Here is a 17197-nt window from a genome sequence, read left to right as displayed (position 1 = left end):
GTTCTGGGTACTGATTTCTCAGGATCTATGCACCCAAATTGCGTGAAAATGTAATCACATGCCAGTTCTAGTACAATATATATGTGCAGTGAATACCCGTTTATTATCTGCATTTCTTCTGGGTGTAGCAATTTTAATGGCCAGTAGTGTATTATTTACAGAGAACTTTCAACGTTGACAGTGTTTTCAACTTTTGAACATGTAAGTGACTCCTAGAAGCAATTGTCAGAGACTTCAGAATGCTCTCCTTCACTGCTAGACAGGAAAGAAAAAAAAAAGTAACATGCCTGTATCCTTTTATTTGATAAGCCGCTTATCCCAGAAAGAGCCACAGGCTTCTCTCCCAATAAGTGTTATTCCGTACTCTAATGAGGTACAGTGATTTCAGGAGCAGCGGACGAGTTTTGTCTGTCAGTGGGATGCAGTGGCGGAAGGGAACAGAAATGAGAGAATCGTTTTGCAGTGCAAAGTGCGAGTTTATTTGCGGAGGTTTCTACAAAAGCGGCGAGCGGTGCGGCGTCAGTGGTGGCCGTGCCCGTGGTAGGTGACCTCGGGGTGTCCGTGCGGGCCCGGCCGCGACACCACGGCGCGGAAGCCCGAGTGCGGGTCGGCCGAGTAGTGGACGGTGCGCAGCGCGCCGCCCGGCTCCACCAGCGAGTAGTGGCCCTGCACCACGTCGCCGTGCCGAGACTCCGACTGCTGCTTCACGTCGCCCGTGTGCGGGTCGTGCACCGCGTACTCGAAGTCGTACTTGGCCGGCGCCTGGGCAGACAGGACAGAACAACGAGCAAGTTACGCAGGCCAGTGGCTGCACGGCAGAGGCAATCAACAGCAAGGAAACATCACCAACTCGACCTCATATTTTGAAGAGAAAGAAGCACACGCGCAAGACACCAGCACCGAAAATTTCTGCCATTGTTCTAATAGTACGCGGTTATCATCTGAAAGTACACCACCAGCTACAGGTTACAAACCGTACGCACCAGTTGTTTGGAGATCGCAGTCGCCCAATGCCTGAGAGTGAAGAACACTGCCTAACAATTCTTAAGGAACAACCGAACAACTACGCCGACCAGTGATGGCGAAAGGAAATGTAGAGAGCGGGACATGTCAACGCAGCGAAGCCTGTGCTCGCTCTGTACGCCTTCGACAGTTCATATAGTACGATGTTTGATGAAGGTTATTGTGGAGCCGATTAGTGGGACATTCCGTGTGGTACGACAAGTGTCTGCAAGGCATCATTCTACGATCGTGTACGAGCAATTGGACGGCTCGAAGCAGGTCAGTGCATCACTACTTTGGCCACAATAATGGGTGTGTCCAGCAGTGTCATCTAGCGACTAAAAAACGCCGCTGAAGTTGGAAATGGTAAACGAAAGCAGCACCGCAAGACAACCGTGACGTAGCCCTAGTGGATGATAGGGGCAGACGTTTCAGTCCTAGGCAGAACGCTGCAGACCTTGTAACCACTACCGAGACACAAACATCAAACGGGACGATTTTGTGACTGTCAAATCAGGCTGGTTTGTATGCTCGGAAACATGTTAAATGCTTCCCACTTCAACTACGCCATAGTCGAGAAAGAGTTGGTGTAGGGAGCATTTTGTTTGGGGTCAGAAACAGTGATCCAGAGTGATGTTCTCCGACGAATCCCGCTTCACTGTGGCAAGCGATTCTGGCCACCAGTTAGTGTGCAGAGAGATGCGAACTCGTCACATACTAAAAAGTGTTCGTGACCGTCAACGGTATGGCATAGGCGTTATGGTGTGGGCAGACGTTCAGGACTCGCACAAAAGAATTTAAGTGCTCGTTTTTCCCGCGGGCCGTTCGAGAGTGGAGCCATTGAACTCTCTACCAGGCACTTTATTGTGAATAGCAGAGAAATCACATAGATGTAGATGTATGCACAATGGGCGAACACCATTGTATATCTTTGCGCGAGGTACCGTTACATCACGGCTATATTGCAGGGAGATTGTTCTGCATCATGTCCGTATGTTCGTGTGTTTAGGACTGCAGTAAGTATCGAATTTCTTTTTACGGACGACAGTGGCCAACCACAGAGGACCGCTGAGGTCTCGAACACACGGGAAAGTGAAGATATTGAACGTATGGAATGGCCTGCTTACTCCACGGGCCTACTTACACTCTTACCATTCCAGTGATGCTAATGGCAGACGTGTTTCGCAACATAGACATCCTCCCTGAACTGTGCAAGAATTGTAAACCGTCTTGAGAGAGGAGAGGGACAATATCCCCCAAAGACTCCTTAATAGTTTGGTAGCCAGCATCAATAATGCGTGCAAAATGTGTTTTGTTGCCCGAGGACGGCATCTTCCTTACTGAGAGTCCGATATCGACCTTTACGATGGTACTAACCTGTGTCAAAGATGAAATTTATGTCCGTTAGCCTGCTTTCCTATGTGGTGAAATCTGTACCATTGTTCACTATAAATAAACCACCTCATCTCTATTACGTACGTACTGTGTTTCATGTCGTCATTGCCTGTGATTGTTCCTGTCCAACGATATCTCTGTTTCTTAGCAATTTTCATGCAGTGCACTGTACAACGAAGTAATAACTCGAGCCCTTGTATTCACCAGAAGTTGCAAGCGAGAGAAGAGGGGTGGGAGAATGAGAATGGCTAGGGGCGGGGGGGAGGTGGTCGCCTCTGCCCGGCGTGTTTCAGATCTTGTTCAAGAACACATCATATTCTACGCAAAAAGTAGTGAGTAACATGGGTACGTAACATGTCAGACATACGCTCAGACACATTCCCTATTCTTTGAACGATATTCTTGTACTCGTACTATCACATATATAAAAATGAATACACATAAGCAACTGAAGCATTGTTATGAAACAAAATTAATGATTTTTGATTTACAATTTAATCACGCCAATCTCGTTCAAGAATTGCGGGTTTCCTGCAAATTAACTTTGCTTTAACAGTGCCAGATTCAAAATCCAAAGGAAATAACCCACGTCAGTAATAATAACAACTAAACATTGCTTCGCTACTTGTTAATGACAAACTAATTTGTTTCATTCGTTTGAGAATTTGCAACATAGAGATGTTCAAAGCAAAGAGATCTCTGGCACCAGCTGCAGGTTAGAAATCGCGCACTTTAACATAATGAACAGAGCATATCATCAGTCACAAAACAATATTTGACAAAGCTCTAACTCACTTCGACGAGGGCCGGGCCGCACTCGGGCATTCGCTACTTGTTAATGACAAACTAATTTGTTTCATTCGTTTGAGAATTTGCAACATAGAGATGTTCAAAGCAAAGAGATCTCTGGCACCAGCTGCAGGTTAGAAATCGCGCACTTTAACATAATGAACAGAGCATATCATCAGTCACAAAACAATATTTGACAAAGCTCTAACTCACTTCGACGAGGGCCGGGCCGCACTCGGGCATTAGGCACGTTGTAGGGAGACGGAACAAGTGACAAACAATAGGTGTGCGCGAAAGCTTAAAAACTGTGGTTTCAGAAAGTCATAACCGCGTTCTATCAGAACTAATTTTCGCCCGGTATAAATTTCTGGGGCTGATATCTCGCTGTGTGCTTTTTTCTCCTTAAAATATGAGGTCAAGTTGCTGATGTTTCCTTGTTAGAACATATTCCGATATCAAATGTAACGAGGTACCTCGAACACAACGACTTCCTCCGTTTCAACCAGCGTGGATTACGAAAAAGAAATAGATGGGGGAAACCGTACTGATCCCTTCTTGCTCTTCAGGCTGTAAGAAAACGGAAGACAACCGATGACCAACTTGACGGGCTATGTAAACTTAGGATAATTCCCCCTCCCCCCCCCCCCCCCCCCTACTACAACAATCATTGCTGATGTGTACCTACACCCGAATGGGGTGGCGCCACGTAATGGCACCATTTGAACGGCTGACTGCCGTCTTAATGAAAATAATGGAATCACAAAGCGAAATTAATATCACTGAAGCAATTGCATGTAACAGTAGACCAGTAGATAAGGAACAATATTAATAATTTACAAATGATAGAGCACGGCAAGCGGTCGTCCTTTTTTGCAGGGTTTATTTGGCAAATCCAGATTTCGACTAGTGCCTAGCCATTATCAGTGCACTGTTTTATGGTATCAGTGCATGTCAGGACCCCGTTGTTGGGGCGTCTGTCACAGTTCTTTCAACACTGAATAAATCTAGATTTGCCAAATAAAACCTGCGAAAAAGGACGAGTGATTGCTGTGCTCTGTCATTTGTAAATCTTATCACAGTCGCTGAGTGCACCCACGTTCCTAATGGAAGGTTATCTGATTAATAATAATGGTTACATTTACCGAATGGACAACACTAGTATAACAAGAAATTTATTTAATATAATAATTAAAAAGGTAAAAATTAATTACATGGTTAGAAGTCAAGCAGTACTTACGAGAAATGAAGATATAGTCAGAGCACGCAAAGATTACTGTAAATAATTAATCGGTGTGGATTCACGCAGCACCAGTAACGTAATTTAAGTGAAGTAATTCATTTTTTGATTGTTTTCAGATACTCGACCGCAACCTGGTACTCAATGAAATGTGCACAATTAGTCGTTGTCAGCTTTTGTAGCTGTCTCTGGAGTGTGGTGTTATACACTGAAGGGCCTAAGAAACTGGTGCACCTGCCTAACATCGTGTAGGGCCCCCGCGAGCACGCAGAAGCGCCACAACACGGCGTGGCATGGACTCGACTAATGTCTGAAGTAGTGCCGGAGGGAACTGACACCATGCATCCTGCAGGGCTGTCCATAAATCCTTGAGATTACAAGGGGGTGGAGATCTCTTCCGAACAGCACGTTGCAAGGCGTCCCAGATATGCTCAATAATGTTCATCTCTGGAGAGTTTCGTGGCCAGTGGAAGTGTTTAAACTCAGAAGAGTGTTCCTGGAACCATTCTGCAGCAATTCTGGACGTGTGGGGTGTCGCATTGTCCTGCTGGAATTGCCCACGTCCTTCAGAATGTACAATGGGCATGAACGGATGGAGGTGATCAGACAGGATGCTTACGTACTTGTCACCTGTCAGAGACGTGTCTGGACGTATCAGGGGCCCCATATCACTCCAACGGTACACGCCCCACACTTTTACAGAGCCTCCATCAGATTGAACAGTCCCCTGCTGACATGCAGGGTCCGTGGTTGTCTGTATACCCATCCGCTCGATACAATTTGAAACGATACTCGTCGGACCAGCAAGATGTTTTCAGTCATCAACAGCCCAATGTCGGTGTTCGTGGGCCCAGACTAGGCGTAAAGATTTGTGTCGTGCAGTTGTCAAGGGTACACGAGTGGGCCTTCGACACTTCTGTCGCGTTGAACGATTCTCTTCAATCTTCGCTGGTCCCGTTCTCGCAGGATCTTTTTCCGGCCCCAGCGAGGTCGGAAATTGATGTTTTACTAGATTCCTGATGTTCACGGTATTCGTGGAGGGGTCGTACGACAAAATCCGCACTTCATCGCGAACCCGTACGTGTTCTGCCCCAACGCTCTTGCGCCGACTGTAACACCACGTTCAACTTCACTTAAATCTTGATAACCTGCCATTCTAGCAGCAGTAACCTATCTAAAACTGCGACAGACACTTGTCGTCTTATATAGGCGTTGTCGACGGCAGCACCGTATTCTGCCTGTTTACATATTTCTGTATTTGAATATGATTGACTATATCGATTTCTTTGGCGCTTCGGTGTATATACCGAGTGATCAAAAAGTCAGTATAAATTTGAAAACTGAATAAATCATGGAATAATGCAGATAGAGAGGTACAAATTGACATACATGCTTGGAATGACATGGGGTTTTATTAGAACCAAAAAAATACAAACGTTCGAAAGATGTCCGACAGATGGCACTTCATCTGACCAGAATAGCAATAATTAGTATAACAAAGTAAGACAAAGCAAAGATGATGTTCTTTACAGGAACTGCTCAATATGACCACCGTCATTCCTCAACAATAGCTATAGTTGAGGAATAATGTTGTGAACAGCACTGTAAAGCATGTCCGGAGTTATGGTGAGGCATTGGCGTCGGATGTTGTCTTTCAGCATCCCTAGAGATGTCGGTCGATCACGATACACTTGCGACTTCAGGTAACCCCAAAGCCAATAATCGCACGGACTGAGGTCTGGGGATCTGGGAGGCCAAGCATGACGAAAGTGGAGGCTGAGCACACGATCATCACCAAACGACGCGCGCAAGAGATCTTTCACTCGTCTAGCAATATGGTTTTTTTTTGGTTCTAATAAAACGCCATGTCATTCCAAGCATGTGTGTCAATTTTTACCTCTCTATCTACATTATTCCGTGGATTATTAAGCTTTCAAATTTATACTGACTTCTTGATCACCCGGTACTTTAGTGTGAGCATTTTTCTGAATCAGCACAGCGTCATGGAAGGTAACGTTTCATTTCGTTAAGCATTTGTGCGTTCTGATTTCCCGAAACATTCATTAACATGCAAGTTATTTGACCCTGTAATATTTACTTGCTTTGTGGACTACTGCTGAACGCCAACTCGAACTAAACACATCAAAATGTAACGTGCCCTTAGGGGCATAGTTAAGTGAGAGACGCTTGCAACAGTTACTAATCCCAACCGTTACATACTGTGTCACCTTCGTTTAAAAATTCGCAATTCTTCGCTGCAAAGGAGATGAAAATTATAGTGATCAGAGACTAGAACGCTAGGCGTAAAATGAGAGGTCTACGGAAGACGGCAGTTATACAACACGCACCTAACAGCGGGGTTTTAAAGCCCGCATGTGGGGCAGCAATCAGTGCACGTAGCGTCTCGCTTCTCGCCTGACTCGCTTGCTACCTGCTTTGAGTATTCCGGTACGTCGAGCTCTAAGCCACTTGGTCCACAGGTATTATGTCACTAGAGAGCGATACGTAAAGCAGGTGGGTGTGACTGATGCTAGACAGACGGCGTGGCGCGACGGAGCGGCAACGCGAGACTGCGCACCGCCAGTACTTTCCTTCCGCGGCTGTAGGCACGGGTACTCACATGGTAGTCGAGCTGCACGTTGTGCCCGTAGCCGCCCTCTGCGTAGCCGGGGTAGCCGCTCGTCGCCGTCGCCAGGAGTGCAACTGCTGCTGCCACGACCTGTCAACACGTCACGTGTCACCTCGCTCAGTCAGCTCTTCTCACCACCCTGTCTACTGGGGCGGGGAGGAAGTACAACACGGCTAGAGCGTAGAGTCCTTTCAAGCATCCTTGAAAGACTTTAACTACAATGAAGGGCAGCCAATGAGACATATGGGAAAAAAGTAAGTAAACTGTCACTCACACTACTGGCCACTAAAATTGATACACCAAAACGAAATGCAGATGATAAACGGGTATTCATTGGACATATATATTATACTACAACTGACGTGTGATTACATTTTCACGCAATTTGGGTGCATAGATCCTGAGAAATCAGTACCCAGAACAACCACCTCTGGCCGTAAAAACGGCCTTGATACGCCTGGGCATTGAGTCAAACAGAGCTTGGATGGCGTGTACAGGTACAGCTGCCCATGCAGCTTCAACACGATACCACAGTTCATCAAGAGTAGTGACTGGCGTATTGTGACGAGCCAGTTGCTCGGCCACCACTGACCAGACGTTTTCAGTTGGTGAGAGATCTGGAGGATGTGCTGGCCAGGGAAGAAATGCAGCTGATAAACGGGTATTTATTGGACATATATATTATAGTACAACTGACATATGATTACATTTTCACGCAATTTGGGTGCATAGATCCTGAGAAATCAGTGCCCAGAACCATCACCTCTGGCCGTAATAACGGCCTTGATACGCCTGGGCATTGAGTCAAATAGAGCTTGGATGGCGTGCATAGGTACAGCTGCCCATGCAGCTTCAACACGATACCACAGTTCATCAAGAGTAGTGACTGGCGTATTGTGACGAGCCAGTTGCTCGGCCACCATTGACCAGACGTTTTCGATTGGTGAGAGATCTGGATAATGTGCTGACCAGTGCAGCAGTCGAACATTTTCTGTATCCAGAAAGGCCCGTACAGGACCTACAACATGCGGTCGTGCATTATCCTGCTGAAATGTAGGGTTTCGCAGGGATCGAATGAAGGGTAGAGCCACGGGTCGTAACACATCTGAAATGCAACGTCCACTGTTCAAAGTGCCGTCAATGCGAACAAGAGGTGACCGAGACGTGTAACCAATGGCACTATCACTTCGGGTGGTACGCCAATATGGCGATGACGAATACACGATTCCAATGTGCGTTCACCGCGATGTCACCAAAGACGGATGCGAACGTCATGATGCGGTAAACAGGATCTGAATTCATCCGAAAAAATGACGTTTTGCCATTCGTGCACCCAGGTTAGTCGTTGAGTACACCATCGCAGGCGCTCTTCTCTGTGATGCAGCGTCAAGGGTAACCGCAGCCATGGTCTCCGAGCTGATAGTCCATTCTGTCGTCGAACTGTTCGTGCAGATGGTTGTTGTCCAGCAAACGTCCCCATCTGTTGACTCAGGGATCGAGACGTGGCTGCACGATCCGTTACAGCCATGCGGATACGATGCCTGTCACATCGACTGCTAGTGATACGAGGCCGTTGGGATCCAGCACGGCGTTCCGTATTACCCTCCTGATCCCACTGATTCCATATTCTGCTAACAGTCATCGGATTTCGACCAACACGAGGAGCAATGTCGCGATACGATAAACCGCAGTCGCGATAGGCTACAATGCGACCTTTATCAAAGTCGGAAACGTGATGGTACGCATTTCTCCTCCTTACACGAGGCATCACAACAACGTTTCACCAGGCAATGCCGGTCAACTGCTGTTTGCGTATGAGAATTCGGTTGGAAACTTTCCTCACGTCAGCACGTTGTAGGTGTCGCCACCGGCGCCAACCTTGTGTGAATGCTCTGAAAAGCTAATCATTTGCATATCACAGCATCTTCTTCCTGTCGGTTAAATTTCGCGTCTGTATCACTTTTAATGACCAGTAGTGTATTTCAAAAGTAATCGCCATAACTGTTAAGATTTTACTGTGAGACAAGACGTTCAATGCCTTCACGGAAAACATTTTGTGGTTGTCTACGGAACCACGATTGTGCCCAGAGAGCACCTCTTCGTCCCAAACAAATCGACGGCCATGAAATTCTTTCCTCCGAGCTCCAAAGGTATGGAAATAGCACGGAAGAGATCGGCCTATATGGAGAACGTGTATGGGCTTCCCAGCCACACTTCTGCAGCGTGGTCGAAACAACCCTGGCAACATTTGTGCAGGCACTATCCTGCAACAGAATGACGCCGTCTATCAACATTGTGGAGTGTTCGGAGCTTGCGGCGCGCTGCAATTTTTACAAAGTGGTCACGTGGCTGTCGTCTTGCTTCGGACGAACAAGTGCACGCCCGGGTGCAATCATGGACGTATTGTGTAACAGTTATGGCTATAACTTTTGAAATAATCCGATCTGTGTAGTTTTCATTTGCTTACCCATTATGCAAACCTACCAACGGGATTTTTTTAACGCGTCAGGGCCTATATCCTGTGTATTTACGTAGAATTAACAAGATGAGGTCACAGACAGGGAACTGTTAATTGGTAGGTACAACTGAAGACACTTGGCTTGGATCTGATGTATGTACTGAATTCAAACAGAGAATGCTCATAAGAATGTACATGGCACAGTCTGTGATGTGGAAAAGTGGTAGTTGCTTAATACGTGGTGTCCCAAAAAGAATGAAGCGATTTTAACTTGTAATAATATTGAGACAAATGTTACTAGGTAACTGAAACAGCGCTAGATACAGAGTTTCAGAAAAATCCGCGAGATGTCGTTACGAGCGCTGACTGGAGCGTGCAGCAACGCGCATTATGGCCCTAACGTTGGATAGGGCGTACAGGACCGCGAGACCGGGTTTTACACTCTTGCCCTCCTAGGTCCCCTGACTTAAGACCATGTGATTTCTTCCTGTGGGGATATGTTAAACAATGTGTTTACGTTCCTCCCTTACCTCGTGACATTGATGAACTAAAAACCAGAATACCAGCTGCTGTAGTTTCAGTGACAGAAGACACCTCACGCTCAGTTTGGGATGAATTCGGCTATGGGCTAGATGTCGTCCGTGTAGCCAATGGAGGACATACTGAACATTTATGATGGATTTTTATAAACTTTTGTCTTTTCCGAGTAATATAGTATGCAAATTGTTGGTGTTAAGCCCTTCTTCCTAATAAATAGTTCTATTTAAAATCGGGTCATTCTTTTTGGGACACCCTGTACTTTAGCGAATAAGACATCCGAGGTTGAACGACGTGAATATCAAAATACGAGACGTTTCAAGTAAAAAAAGTGAAGTCAGTAGCAGTCAAAACAATTCGTTAAGAATTACAAGCCAGTAATTCCTCCGCAGACAGAGAACCATCGCTATGAGTTATGACATGGTCAAGATCGAGACGTGGCCCTTCCAACGACACGGGCAGTCTGGAATCCCCGGAAAATCAGCGACAAAGGAACTGCTAATAGAAGACAATTTTCGTGAGTATAACTGAGGGGTCGTGGTCGCGCGTCTCTACAGAGACATTGCTGGAGAAATGGCTCCTCGTTAGTTCGATTTGGATGCACTGTTGGATGCGGACACAGTGCTACTCTGAAAATGTAGAGCCATCGATGTGATACCAGGAATTTTTTCCTGGTAACACGGTGGTCATTTTACGCTCAGATAAAGAAAACAATTTCACGCCAGAAACACTTCCAGTGGACTCGAAAATGTAACACTGGATAGAGTAAATCGATCGATTGAATGTGTAGTTTGGAATCTGAAAACATTCTAATAACAGAATAAGACTGTAATGACTTTTTGCCTGATTGTATTAAAAAAGCGTTATTAAAAGTATAAATACTGCAAAAGGGGGGGGGGGAGGGAAGCATGAAATAAAATGTATTGAAACATAACTGCTGAAAATCGAGAAAATTCAGCCTAGCATTAAGAAAGTTTAGAAACAGCAGCTTATAACAGAGTAACTTTGCAAAGACATTTCGCCATGTATGTAGTAAGTAGTTTTATTAATAGTAATAAATACTGTAAAGAAGGGAGTTAGAGAAGACCACGAACTAAAATTTCTTAAAAGCTAATTGCTAAAAATGGAAAAAATTCCGCTTAGCATTAGAGACGTTTACCAACAACAGATGAAGCAGAACAACCAAAAAATTCCAAAATTCAGATTAAGCCCAAAACATTACTGGAATATGGCGGAAAGGCTGATAGTAACGCTATGTACGTGTAAAAATTGTCATACAAATGAGACCGGTAAACATTCTATGTGGCCGTGAGCAGCAGCTTCAGGCTGTCGAGGAAATTCTTTCTTGCAAGCTGCAGCTGGTTATTCAAGATGTTATCATCTCTTTGAGCTAAATGCCTGAATATTTCATGTTCTTATAACAAATCTAATCTCAGCCTAGTACCTATTTAATTAGAATTACTGTTTCTTTCTCGGAAACAAATACTCTGCAAAGGAGGAGTTATATACATTGCCATCTTTATTTTGCAGCAGATGCTTCTTATAACTGACTTTAATAGCCCTTCCAGTCTGTCTTACACCATTTTGTAGACGCCTGGGGTTGTAAAAGGATCTTCTCAGATTTTAGCGTGTGAACTACATTTTTCTTCACATTGTTGTTGGTGGAAAGAGAAACTTATCAGCCGTGTCTTTTGATCGTTTATAAGTCTTATTAAGGTTCCGTGAAAACGGAACCCTTGTAAGATCGTTTTGTTGTCTGTCTGTCCGACTGTTAAGAATCCTTTTTCTCACAAACGAGTAGACGAACCAAATTGAAATTTATGTCACAATATTAAGGTCTATGGTCCTTTGGCGGTGTAAGAATTTTATACTTCTAAGTCAATTCAGTCAAAAGATACGGCCATTTATGTCACATACTTGAATACTCGAAACTTACACATAAGGTACTTCCCGTTGACCTAGAATCGTGAAATTTGGCAAGAAGCAAGGTTTCACGATACAAGTAAAGGGAAAACTCCGAAATCGTTATTTTGTAATTATATCATATGAAAATATATCTCTTTTGACATTTGTTGTCAAACTTCAGACTTGAAACTAAAATATTCTTGAAAGTCTTTGAATCCCTGGGACCGATATTTTGCCAATATGAATGTAGGTAACAGGCAAAAATCATCAATATCCTTGATTCCCAGAATGGATGAACTGTCTACGTATAAGATTACGTTTGTACGGCACCGTCAGTGCTCGAGTCCTGGCCATCTTTTTTTTTTTTTTTTTTTTTTTTTTTATTCATGCCGCTTTGTGGTGTCAAACGCAACTCGACAACTTTGAACGCTGGAAATACGAATGTTCGAGAAGGAATTCCCCACTGACGCAGCGAGGTAGCAAATAACCTGTCCAACCACCTAAGCCTAGGTTTCTGTTGTTGCTCAGATGTTCAAGGAAAATCCTGGGATGGATCCTCTGAAAAGAATATGGCCGCTTTTAGTCTCTATCCTTTACATTCACACCTACATATACGTCTACGTAATTACTATGCAATTCACGATTTAGTGTCTGGCAGAGAGTTCATCGAACCACTAACAAGCTATTTATCTACCGTTCCATCCTCGAACAGCGCGCGGTGAAAAACGAATACTTAAATCTTTTTTCCGTACGAGTTCTGATTTATTTTATGATGACGGTAATTTCTCCTTACGTACGTGGGGGCCAACAAAATACTTTTACACTCCAAGGAGAAAACCGTTGGCGCGGGTATTAGCCGAGCGGTCTGAGTCACAGCAGTCATTGACTGTGGGGCTGGTCCCGGCGGAGGTTCGAGTCCTCCTTCGGGCATGGATGTGTGTGTTTGTCCTTAGGATAATTTAGGTTAAGTAGTGTGTAAGCTTACTGACTGATGACCTTAGCAGTTAAGTCCCATAAGATTTCACACACATTTGAACATTTTTAGAAAACTGTTGATTGAAATTTCTTGAGAAGGTCTTGCCGCAACGAAAACCAGCTTTGTTTTAATGACTGCCACCCCAGTTCACGTATCATATCGTTGGCACTCTCTCCCCTATTTGGCTGTAAAACAAAACGAGCTGCTCTTCTTTTTCGATGTCCTCCATCATACCTATCTGGTTTAGTTCCCACATCGCACAGCAATACTTCAGAAGAGGGGAACAAGCGTAGTGTAAGAAGTCTCCTTAATAGACCTGTTGCGATTTCTGAGACTTCTGCCAATAAATTACAGTCCTTGGTGTGCTTTCTTCACAACACTATCTATGTGATCGTTCCAGTTTGCTGAAACACTCGTGTTTTCCGTCTTCTTTTATTGTTGCTAAACATGGATCATTAAGGCTAGAGACAAGCAGCGTATTGATACATTTGAGCTATGATGCTGCCGTAGGATGCTGCGCATAAAGTGGACTGAATGAAGAACACATTTGTCCATTATTGAGCAACCCAATAACTCCATTCTTCTCGTGTCAACCCAAAAAATTGTCCAGTGCTTTGGCCACCTTATGAGAAGAGATGGAGGAGAGCCAGGAAAAATATTCATGAAAGGGAAAATGGAGAGCAAGAGACGGAGACGGAGAACAGCGAGCAGGTAGATAGGTCAAATCAAGAAGATTTCAGGTCTACCTCTTCACCAGGCTCTAAGAGAAACTGGTAACAGATGGAGACGTTTTGTTCATGCGGTCACGACGCTCAGCAGTGAGCACAACGACTTGTGATGGTGATGTATCTGTCAAGATGATCTCAGGCGGTATTTACGTATGACTTCTTAAGAATTGTTTGAGGTCCTTCCTTGGTAGAATTAATTAAGGATATCGAAGGAATACTGAGACGTGCTGCTAGATTTGTTTCCGTTTCCTGTCAGCAGTAGACTGCTATAGAGATCCTGAGCAATCTAGCATAGTATTCTGTGGAAAAAAGACCCTGAAATAACTCGTTTTCTTTTTTTAGTGGCGTATTCGCTGCGCAGAAAATTTATGAGAAATTGTTTGCCCGACCGGTACTCAAAATCTTGCCTTTCTTCGACAGTGCGCTGTAAGCTGTGCAATCCGAGCCTGCATGATGGACTCGCCTCCCGTTGGTTGCTCTCTCTATCTTGTATTGAGCTCCATGAGTTGGGGTGTTTACCTACCATTGATAGAGAACATCCAAAGAAGAGCGGCGCGATTCGCACAGGATCGTTTAGTCCGCTAGAGCTTTGCGGAGATCCTCAACAAACTACTGGCGGACGTTACAAGAGAGGGTTTGTGGATCACAGAGAGACTTACTATTAAAATTTCGGGAAAACACTTTCCGGGAAGACCCAGACAACATACTACTTCCCCAAAACACATCTTTCGGAAAGATCACAAGGAGAAATTTCGAGAAATTAGGGCTATTACAGAGGCTTACCGACAATCATTCTTCCCACACGCTATATGCGAGTGGAACAGGGACGTGGGGGTCAGTTGGTGCTAACAGAAGTACTGTCCGCCACGTACCTTAGCAGGCTCTCCGAGTATGATGTAGATGTAGATGAAAAGTGTTGGGTTGGCAGAAGACCGTGTTACTAGAGGAGGCCGAAATGCACGCGTTTTAGCTCACGCAGGCTGGCGTGAAGAGGGAAGAACTATACTGACGTGATGTCTGGAACATGACAAGGTTCAAATGGTTCAAATGGCTCTGAGCACTATGGGACTCAACTGCTGTGGTCATAAGTCCCCTAGAACTTAGAACTACTTAAACCTAACTAACCTAAGGACAGCACACAACACCCAGCCATCACGAGGCAGAGAAAATCCCTGACTCCGCCGGGAATCGAACCCGGGAACCCGGGCGTGGGAAGCGAGAACGCTACCGCACGACCAAACATGACAAGGAATGAGAATTCAGAAAGCGGACGTAATTAGTTTCATACTCAACTTTAATCCATTAATGATGAACGTCGCTCTTGTCGGTACATGATTCACAATATTATCTGTTAGTAACTGAATATGGCGCCTTGCTAGGTCGTAGAAAACTAGGTAGCTGAAGGCTATGCTAAACTGTCGTCTCGGCAAATGAGATCGTATGTAGATAGTGAACCATCGCTAGCAAAGTCGGCTGTACAACTGGGGCGAGTGCTAGGGAGTCTCTAGACTAGACCTGCCGTGTGGCGGCGCTCGGTCTGCAGTCACTGATAGCGGCGACATGTGGATCCGACGTATACTAACGGACCGCGGCCGATTTAAAGGCTACCACCTAGCAAGTGTGGTATCTGGCGGTGACACCACAAAAAGTAAGAAGAGAAACCAATGGCAGGTTGAAGTTTTGAGTTGGGCCGTGAGACGTGCAGCACAAATGGTTGCCACAGCTCGCAGCAGACAGGGGTACTACTTCGAATCCTTCTTGACGCAGCATACAATTTTAAATAATAGTGAATGAAGCAAAAATAAACTATTCTTTCACGAAACGCATTTGGAAAAATTCAAAGAACTATTGTTTCAGGCGGACACTAAATAATTCTATTGCCTCTGTCGTTCACCTCAGTTAAATACCATAACGACAAGATAGGAGAGATGAAAGTACGTACACAGCCACACATACAGCAATGTCCTCCCTCGTTCCGTTCACGGGAGTGGGGAGGGCCAAATAGCGGTCCGAAGTACCCACCGCCGCACGCTACGCTGCGCCTCGTTTGTTCTCAGGTACTCACCAAAGCCTTGCACGCCATGCTGAGTGGTTGACGTCGCGTCGAGCGGCTGTGAGGTAGATGTGGGGGCACTGACGACGTACGCGGCCGCTCGCTGTATATATAGGGCGGGCCGCGGCTGGTACGCTCCGGTACCCGTGCTCCTCCTCCCACACCACCCACACCCCCCACCCCCTCCCACCCAGCGCCGTTTCACCTCGCATGCTGCCGCATTTTTGGTAATGGCCGCCCGCACTGTTCCGCACAGTGGCACCAGGAGCTCAATTTCGCCCTAATTACATAAAATCTAATTGCTCTCTTAGCTGCTCTTAGCAATGTTCGTAAAGGAGCACAATTGTGTTCGTAGTACTCTTTCTGCTGCCAGTGACGACAATCAGTTGTATATATGTATATATTGGCGACACCGGGTTTCTGGATGTTAGGCCCTAGCCTGAGGCATAAATTGCTTCTCTTCTAACTTACGATTCATCTCTTGCTGCGAAAGACAACCTCAGAGGCAATAGTGAAGGTTACAAAATATGCAGCAACCAGTCGCAAAATCATGTTTTATTTATTCACTTTTGAAAATCGATTTCAACTGATTACATAAATCTGTGTATTACTACTCAGGGCACATATTGGTTGAAAGCACCGATGGTGGCTGTTAATCAGTTGAAATCGATTTGCAAAAGTGAATAAATAAAATATGATTTTCCTACTGGTTGCTGCATATTTGGTAATTTTGTGGTTTACGGTCGCTGCACGACTTGGGAACCACATGGATCCCACCATTCACAAATAGTGAAGGTGTTAAAATTAACCGACATTTATTTCCTCAAAAAATACGGTCTGTAGTCATGAAAAATTAATTATCAACTACAAACAAACGAAGTTATCTTATTACTTTCTTCCATAATCTGCTCCATTATCTTCGATAGAGAAGTCTATTTGCGCGCCCTTAGGGGTTTTGGAAACAGTAACTTTACAACTAAAATTTTTTTCTCGTCTTATTTAACTTTATTTCATTTTCTTCGCAACAAGTTTCAGAGTCGCAGCTTCATTCTCAAGCGCTCCTACATGAAAATGTGCGGATAGCGGACGAGGGAAGTCACGGCAGATCGCTTTATTGAATGGGAGCAAACACCTACAACTTCCTGGAAGCACAAGCATAATCCTCAGTCTGTCGGGCGCTGTAGCCGAGCGTTTCTAGGCGCTTCAGTCCGGAACCGCGGTGCTGCTACGGTCGCAGGTTCGAATCCTGCCTCGGGCATGGATGTGTGTGATGTCCTTACGTAAGTTAGGTTTAAGTAGTTCTACGTTTAGGGGACTGATGGCCTCAGATGTTAAGTGCCATAGTGCTTAGAGCCAATACTCAGTCTAGTCACCGAGCGAGGTGGCGCAGTGGTTAGACACTGGACTCGCATTCGGAAGGACGACGGTTCAATCCCGCGTCCGGCCATCCTGATTTAGGTTTTCCGTGATTTCTCTAAATCACTCCAG

At 45.1% G+C, this 17197-nt stretch overlaps 1 protein-coding gene across 1 annotated transcript; it reads right to left on the bottom strand.

Annotated features, from left to right (window-relative positions):
• Window positions 1-455: 455 nt before the first annotated feature.
• Window positions 456-15781, bottom strand: LOC126419061 (cuticle protein 19-like). The gene is made up of 3 exons (XM_050086140.1): window positions 15722-15781; window positions 7044-7142; window positions 456-762 (listed from the first exon to the last, which is right to left on the bottom strand). Exons 1-3 carry the CDS (start codon window positions 15737-15739, stop codon window positions 520-522), a joined length of 360 nt encoding a protein of 119 aa, XP_049942097.1. The 5' UTR covers window positions 15740-15781; the 3' UTR covers window positions 456-519.
• Between the last annotated feature and the right edge of the window lie 1416 nt (window positions 15782-17197).

Source organism: Schistocerca serialis, chromosome 9 (genome assembly GCF_023864345.2).
Source record: "Schistocerca serialis cubense isolate TAMUIC-IGC-003099 chromosome 9, iqSchSeri2.2, whole genome shotgun sequence".
In the NCBI taxonomy this organism is placed as follows: Eukaryota; Metazoa; Arthropoda; class Insecta; order Orthoptera; family Acrididae; genus Schistocerca; species Schistocerca serialis.
This window is presented reverse-complemented; position numbering and strand designations above follow the sequence as displayed.